The following is an 8519-nucleotide window of genomic DNA, read 5'->3' on the forward strand; positions in this document are numbered from 1 at the left end:
AGTGGGATCTCTCATGTATGCTATGGTTTGTTCACATCCAGATTTATCATATGTAGTCAGTGCAATTAGCAGATACATGGTGAATCCCAGTAAAAAACATTAGAAAGCAGTTCAGTGGATTTTAAGATACTTACGAGGTACTACTGATGTTTGCTTGCAGTTTGGAAGAACTAGATATGGAGTCATTGGGTATGTTGATGTTGATTTTGTTGAAGACGTTGATAGAAGAAGATCTCTCACAGGTTATGTCTTTACAATCGGAGGTTGTGCAATCAGTTGGAAAACCACTTTGCAAACTACAATCGCTTTATCTACCATTGAAGTTGAGTACATGGCGATTACTGTGGCTTGTAAAGAAGCTATTTGGTTGAAGGGACTCTTTAGTGAACTCAATGAAGACCTTCAAATTAATATAGTATTTTGTGACAGTCAGAGTGTCATCTTCTTTACAAAAGATCAAATGTTTCATGAGAAAACAAAACACATTGATGTTCTGTATCATTTTGTTCGTGATATTATTGCTCTTGGTGATATTGTTGTGAGCAAAATTAGTACTCATGAAAATCCTGCAGAAATGATGACTAAGTCACTTCCTATAGCCAAGTTTGAGCATTACTTAGACTTGGTTGGTGTTCATTGTTGAAGTTAAACCCTTAAGGGGTTTTATGGAAGATGTGAAAAACTTGTTCTTTGAGAATTCGTGTCAAGGTGGAGATTGTTAGAGTTGTGTGATCCAAATTCTAAGAGATTGCTTGCAAGTCAAGTTAAACAAAATATATCTTCTTTCTAGAAGATTTAGTATTTATGAGTATAATATATTTAACATTTATTAGCATAATATATTTGACTTTGATTAGAATTAGGTTTTTTTTAACCTATAAATAGATGTAATCGAAACTCCTCTTGTAATTATTCGAATTCGACATGGTGAATTTTCTTCCCCTCTGCCCGTGGTTTTTTCCTGAAAGAGTTTCTACGTAAAAATCTGTGTGTTCTTTATTTTTATTTCTCTTTTCTTTGCGATATATTGTCATTATCGACGTTCTATTTTCACAGTATCTATAAAAGGATGACTGATGATCTTGCTACATACATTGAGGCAAATGATTGACACATTGCCAAACACCATGCTGAATCCAAGATTGTCAAGAAGATTAGAGATAGGTAGAAAAGTCTTCGTGTTGATTTGTTGTCCCTTTCTGAAGAAAAGTAAGCTAGCAATCTTGTTGATAAAAAAAAAGGAGAGATAAATAATTAGAGCAATGGGGAGTTGTTGGTATAGGAAAGATTCAGATAATGATTGGTTTGATTACATATTTATTTCCTTGTTCATTAGATTACTAAGTTAAGTTTTTGGAATTAATGAAATATGATAAGGGGGAGCTAAGATTACTTGTTGATATAGCTTCTTGCATTGTGCATGTTTTGTTCAATAATTTACCAAAGTGCGAGATTGTTGAAAAATATGGAATTGTTAATTGAGTGCTTGAGGGAGTGCCAACTTCCTGATCACTAAAGTTGTTTGAGACTATTTCCATATTAATGATGGTGGCAATTTATTGAACAATATTTATGGGTCATGTTGATTATGTGGATGATATCTAGCCCATCAATGAAGATCATATCATTTGAGGAAACATATTTGGAAGATTGGATTGAAATAGATCACATTTATCTACTCTCTTGAATCAAAGAAGTTGGATTAAATTGGATCATTAAAGTCTTAACTGCCAAAAATCCTTGTTTACCTTATTTATTATTATTATATTAGATTATGATAAATTTTCTCTACATCAGCAAGTCTCAAACAACTCTATATAATTGAAAGACTTGTATAGGTTTATGTACCTAGAATTGAGAACATTAAATCTATTCAAGTGAGAAGTTATATTTTGTAAGTGCGTTGTGATATTAAAATCTATTGTGTTGTGGTTTTACAAGCTAAATTCACAGGGGTGAATTTAATGGTGAGGTTTCTAGTCTTCAAAAATACAAGTGAGGAAATTGTCATGAGTGTGTAATAGATTAAGGATCTTTGTGCAAGAGTTTGAAGATAGTGGATACTTCTCATTAAGCTAGGCTCCGCAGATGTGGGGAAATTGAAACGCGTAAACAAACTTTTTGTCCCTTGTTATTTTTTGTTTCACGCAATGCTTAAGGGAGTGCCCACTCCTTTATCACTCCTTCCAAGCACCGAGCTTGTTTCTAAGCAACTGTTAGATTTTAACAAGTATTACTTTAGGGTTAATACATAGTTTGGTACTCGAGTTTAATATTTTTTTTCTAATATGGTACTTGTGCTATTTTTGGTCTAATCTCATACATGTATTTAACAAAAGTTATCTATTTTGGTACCCAGAGGTAACCATGTTAATTTTTGTAGTGCTTAATTCGGGTTTTAGTTGATTTTATTAAAATTCATAATTATCTAATTAAATTTTATCAAAACAACTCTAAAATCCGAATTAAATCACATCCATCGACTATATTTGAAAAATTAAACAATTCACGATTGACACTAAATTTATTCTATTAACAAATCATGAAAATTTCAAACTTAATAAGATTAACAATTAACTTTCATCAAATCAATTATAACACTTGAATTAAACATTACAAAGTTAACATCATTACTTTTAGGTATCAAAATATATGACTTTTGTCAAATATAAGTACTAAATTTGACCAAAAATAACACAAGCACCTCATTAGAAAAAAAAAAGATTAAACTCAATTACCAAACTATGTATTAAGTCATTACTTTATACGGAATCGAGGAGAATGAGAGTAATGAATGACAACAAATAAAAGCCAGGCTGAGCTATAATGTACAAGGGAAGCATCATTTCCATTTTTTCTTTCAATTTTGAATAAAAAATTCATGTAACATAATAAATTTATTTGAGATAAAAAATACTAAATTATATTAAAATATATAAAGAAAAACAAGTCTTATAGAGTTTTAATGATTTTTGAGAGTTTATTTAAAAATCATTCAAGTGAAAATTTGTTTAATAAAAAAATAAAAACCATGGAATCTGGGTATCCACTTAAAAAGCCTCACCTTAATCATAATATGCCAATTTGTGAGATTATAAATTGGAAAGCTATATTGGTCGAATTGAATCATGTTTATACATATGAATAACAAGGGAAGAGACTGGAAGGAAAAAAGTGACGGTGACAATAGGATTGGTTCACTTAAAGGAGAGGAGTAGAGGTAGTTGCAAAAATAAGGAAGATTGAGTGTTTCAGATAATGGTTAAGGTTGCTGAGAGGGTCCAAGGATCACCCCATAGTTCTTCAAGGTATTTATAAGGAAAGGTCTAATCTCGTGTCTGGTAGTGCCACATCATCAACAATACAGGTGGTGGACTGATTGTCTTCAAGTACGATATTGCTTTGACATTCTTTTTGTTAAAATAGTACGAAATTATTATGCCCTAATGGTCTCTCTTGAAAATAAATGCATTTCTGTTAAAAAGTGGATAGTTTAATAGGGGGTGGATGGCTGATCACCCAATAGCTGGGAGGTAAAGGGTGATTTGAGGATATCTCTGAAATAACATATCGTGGTGCGAATGAATTTAGTGTAGATTTCATTTCAAAAGAAATGATGGAATAGAATCCGAAAGAATGGAGATTTGTTTTGGATGCTACTATATTAATTGGTTGACAGACTGATATGAAATATTCCTTTGATTGATTAAATCTTTTTGGTAGAAAAAGAAAATGGAGTTGGTAAGCAGGACATGATTAGAGATGAATAGTTTTATGTTAGGAAGGTCTCAACAATTCTAAAATACAATAATAAAAGAAGATTATCCTTTGTGTTTAGTTTATCATCGACTTCCTTCACATAATAAATAATGACTAAGGGAGATGAGGGACCGCTTCCAGCTGTGGTTCTCAGCGTCAAAGGGGCATCTTTCTAGTTCCAACCATTGACCAAAATTTTCCACATTTTGACTAATTAAACTGAGATTTTTTTTCATTAAAATATGAGAAAGATTGAGATATATCATTATAAAATTTAAGTGATTTTATATTTTTCATAATTTTTTATATGATTAATGTTTTAGTTGATCAATCGTTGAATATATAAATATATTTGCGTTTGTAATGCATGTAAATTTTTTAATCGATTTGATATCTCTATCATATTGATCTAAAATATTATCCATATCAATATATATTTAATGTTTAAATTTTTTTATATAAAACAAATAGCTAGAAAATTTTAATTTATATCAAGCTTGACATGCATCATATACATGAATGGAGTATGAAATATAAAAGTTGGATTGTTAAAATATTAACCATACAAAGAGATACGAAAGGATGTAAAACAACTTTAGTTTTACATATAGGGGAGGGATCCACTTATACTGACGTAAAATTCTATATATATGTAAGGGAGGCGAAGGGTCCGCTTACACCGGTGTAAAATTAAAGTTGTTTTACATCCTTTTGTATATCTTTTTATAGTTAATATTTTAATCCAACCGTTGAATTTAATATTTTATTTATATAAATCATGCATGTCAAATTTATGTAAATTAAAAATTTCCAACTATTTGTTTGGGCAAAATACCAAAAAAGCCCCCTTTTTTTTAAATTTACTGAAATGGACTCGGTATTTTATTTTTACTAGAATGGGTCATTTTTCCCGAAAATGCATCCCCGTCAGCGCAATGTCAGGGAACGTGTCAGCAAAACGCGTCCCTGGGGGCGCTCTTTGCTTATGTGGATACAAAGCGCGCTTACGAGGACGCAATTTGTTGCCACGTAGGCAAGCGTGTTGACGTGGACGCGTTTTATTGCCACGTAGCGCGCCCCTGGGGACGCGTTTTTGCTGTTTCTCCCACTTTAAGTTTTGGGTTTTTAGGGTTAGGGTTTAAGGTTTTTAGGATTTTGAGGGTTTTGGAGAAAAAAATTAAACAAATAAGGGATTAAGGTTTAGGGTTTCTTAATTAAATTAATTATAATTTTTTCAAAATTATATTAGGTTTCGTGTTTATGGGTTTTTAAGATAAAATCAAAGCAGGATGCTTTATCAGAAGAATTTCTGAAATCGCGCCCACGTGGACGCGCTTTTGCTATAGTAGGTCCTGAAAAAATAATTTCGAGTTGACGTTTCTGAGAAAATAGTATAAAAAAACGCTTCAAGCAGGATGCTTTATCAGAAGAATTTCTAAAATCACGCCCACGTGGACGCGCTTTTGCTACAGTAGGTCTTACAAAAATAATTTCGAGTTGACGTTTCTGAGCAAATAGTATAAAAAACGCTTCAAGCAGGATGCTTTATCAGGATGCTTCAAGCAGGATGCTTTAAGTTAAGGGTTAGGGTTTTTAAGTTAAGGGTTAGGGTTAGGGTTTTTGTTAGGGTTTGTCAATTAAATTATAAATTAAATTATAAATTATAAATTTATAAATTTTTAATAAATTAGTTTAGGGTTTTTAAGTAATAACTCAAATAAATTTCTATTTTATTACACCAAATAATATCAAAATATTCAAAATATTTGTACAAATATATTAAAATACAAATCAATCTCCGTGCCAGCCGGATTCAGTGCCACATGGCGGCCGTCGACGGTTACGCGTTGGATTCCTCTTTTGTCCGGCTTTCGGCAGGGGTTGTGGTTGCTCCGGCGGGGATTCTGGTTCCTCCGGTAGGGCATCTGGTTGTCGGTGTTGGGACGATGAGCCATCTTGATAGAATAGTGAATGTGGAGGTGTTTGCATGACCAACGGCGACGATGTTTGAAACCCATACGGTGATGGGGATTGGTAAAAAGAAGAGCTCCCCGATGGCCCCTCTTGCGATCCCTCGTGCGACGCTGGCCTATACATCGGCGGTCCACTCGGCGTAACAGAAATGGAGATGAATCGGGCCATTGGCTCTGACCTACCATAGAACTCGAAAAAGGAAACATATAAGGGTTAGGATACATAAAAGGGCTAGGATACGCACCTGGAATCATCTGAAAAGGTTGTGCCGTGGGTATGTTGGTTGAACTGTTAGGTCGGATGACTGTGTCGGTGCTTTCGCTGGGCCTAGTGATTGAATGGCCGTTGATGATGGGTCGGGTGAATGTCTAGGCCTCGTTGATGGGTCTGTGTCGTCGTCCCTTTGTCTTGGATTTAAAGGCCCACGTCGTTCCCTTTAGACATGTAATTGCCGCTGCCTCTCCTCTACCGACAGTAAATACGGCTTGCCATGGATCCTAAGCCATGGCATGTGTTCCGGCACGCATGCTAACTCCGGAACGATGATCGGTTCCAGAGTAGGTATATAATCATACCGATCTTCCTACATTTGGATGTTGTGGGACCAGAATCTCGGCTAATCCGTATGCAATTGCCGTAGGTCGATTTTGTGGTGATCATTAAACACCTCAGGTGCCACGGGAATCGGTTGTCTATATCCAAATTGCCGTAACACTCTGTCTGACTAGTGTATCTCCACGGTCCCATAGCTGATCAACGCGACTTTCGCGTGCCAAACGTTTGGATTTTGGAAGAACTCATCCGGAATTACTGCCCGAATTGCCGGATCCTCGTATGGTGTCCATTGAAACAATATGACATGATAGAAATATTAGTTATATACATAATACTAAATACTAAATACTAAATACCAATCGACTAGCTCATGATGGAAATATAAATTTTATTTAATACTTACATGTGCTTCCGACTGTTGGTTTAATAGAATCCGTATATCTTCAAGAGAGGTAGGTAATCGAGCATAACTTACCGGATGGTTCCACCTAATTAAATAAATTTTTAGCATACTATTATTTTTAAAAATCTACATAATAATTGTAAAAAATATAATATAAAATTTACCTCGTTATTAGTGGGAATGTATATGGGTGGTCCACTCGAGGACGTAGAAATGGAAAGTGAAATCGTGCCCATGACTGCAGTAGTGACAGGCAACCTCCGATTTTCGCTTTACTCGGTCGTGTCACCCTACACATCTCCCGATATAATGCTGCCAAGAAGGCAGACCCCCAACTCAATTCACCAGCTGCTCTAAAATCAACAAGTTTCAGCAGCCATCTTAGATGTACAAGGTTCCGTGACAAGTCTGGCATCAGATAACCTCAAATTATCTGAAGAATGTATGCCCGAAAATATCAAATTTTTTCTACTTCGGTTGAATCATCATCCGGATCCAGAAATGTGTCTCATAACCAGCCCATCTCGATCCGACCTCTGTTAATTTTTTCCAGAATAACGCCCAACAGCTCGTAGCACACGGCTCCCCAATCGCCAGATTGAACAGACCCGGTGACTGGGTACCCGTCCACCGGCAATCCCAATTGCAGATTGACATATTCCAAAGTGATAGTGCACTCTCCACATGGAAGATGGAATGTGTGCGTCTCGGGTCTCCACCTCTCGATCAACGCACTGATAAGTTTCGGGTCCAACTTCCATCCCCGGCCTACCGTCGCCACGTGCCAAAAACCTGCTTCCCGCAGGTAATTCTCTACCAACGGTGATGGAGGACCATGCATATTCCGGATATAGCATTCCAATATCCGATCTACAGACTTTTATAACAAATAATAAATTAATAATTATCTAAAAATGCATAAATAAAAAATCTTAAAAAATATTTAAAAAATAAATTTAACACTTACCATTTTCATTTGTTCGACGGATATGTGCTGGTTATCAAGACGAATCAATTCTCCGGCCATTGCTAAATTTGTACAAATTTTTACGATTTAAAAAAAATTAATTTTTTTTAAAATAATTAAAAATAGGGATTTAAGAGAAATTTAAGAGGAAATTGAGAGCAAATTAAAATTAAATATGGATTGGAGAGAAATTTGGAAGGAAATTGAGAGCAAATTGAGAGCAAATTGAGAGGAAATTGAGAAAATAATTGAGAGAGGATTAGTTTGTGAAAAAAATGAAAGGGTGGGGGGTTTTATAGGTTTTTTTTACCGTTGGGGGGGTGGGCAACGGTCAAAAAATGACTATTGCACTGTTCATGCGCGGGGAAAACGCGTCCCCAAGGGGGCGCTAAATGGCAACAAAACGCGTCCACGTCAGCGCGCTTGGCCTACGTGGCAACAAATTGCGTCCTCGTAAGCGCGCTTTGTGTCCACGTAAGCAAAGCGCGCCCCCAAGGACGCGTTTTGCTGACACGTCCCCTGACATCGATCTGACGGGGATGCGTTTTCGGGGAAAAGGACCCATTCTGGTAAATAAAAAAATACTGGGCTTATTTCGATAAATTTAAAAAAAAATGGGCTTTTAATGGTATTTTGCCCTATTTGTTTTATATAAAAAGTATTTAGTCGTTGAATATATATTAATGTATTGAGTATTATAGATTAATATGATAGAAATATTGGATTAATTCAAAATTTTATATTCATGTTAAGTACAATTATATCGATAAATTTAATAATTAGATCATTAAAATATTAACCGTAAATAAAAATATAAAATAATTTTAATTTTATATCAATATAAATGAATCCTTCCTCGTT

At 34.8% G+C, this 8519-nt stretch overlaps 1 protein-coding gene across 1 annotated transcript; it reads right to left on the minus strand.

Annotated features, from left to right (window-relative positions):
- Nucleotides 1-7199: 7199 nt before the first annotated feature.
- LOC128035501 (protein MAINTENANCE OF MERISTEMS-like) lies at nt 7200-7734 on the minus strand. Its single transcript, XM_052625258.1, has 2 exons — nt 7659-7734; nt 7200-7568 (listed from the first exon to the last, which is right to left on the minus strand). Exons 1-2 carry the CDS (start codon nt 7716-7718, stop codon nt 7200-7202), a joined length of 429 nt encoding a protein of 142 aa, XP_052481218.1. The 5' UTR covers nt 7719-7734.
- Between the last annotated feature and the right edge of the window lie 785 nt (nt 7735-8519).

Source organism: Gossypium raimondii, chromosome 12, assembly GCF_025698545.1.
Source record: "Gossypium raimondii isolate GPD5lz chromosome 12, ASM2569854v1, whole genome shotgun sequence".
NCBI classification, from domain to species: Eukaryota; Viridiplantae; Streptophyta; class Magnoliopsida; order Malvales; family Malvaceae; genus Gossypium; species Gossypium raimondii.

Coding starts and splice junctions, on each gene's coding strand:
- LOC128035501 (XM_052625258.1), bottom strand. CDS start 7,718: ATGGCCGGAGAATTGATTCGTCTTGATAACCAGCACATATCCGTCGAA. Junction 7,569..7,658: donor CCGTCGAACAAATGAAAATG/GTAAGTGTTAAA, acceptor TTGTTATAAAAG/TCTGTAGATCGGATATTGGA.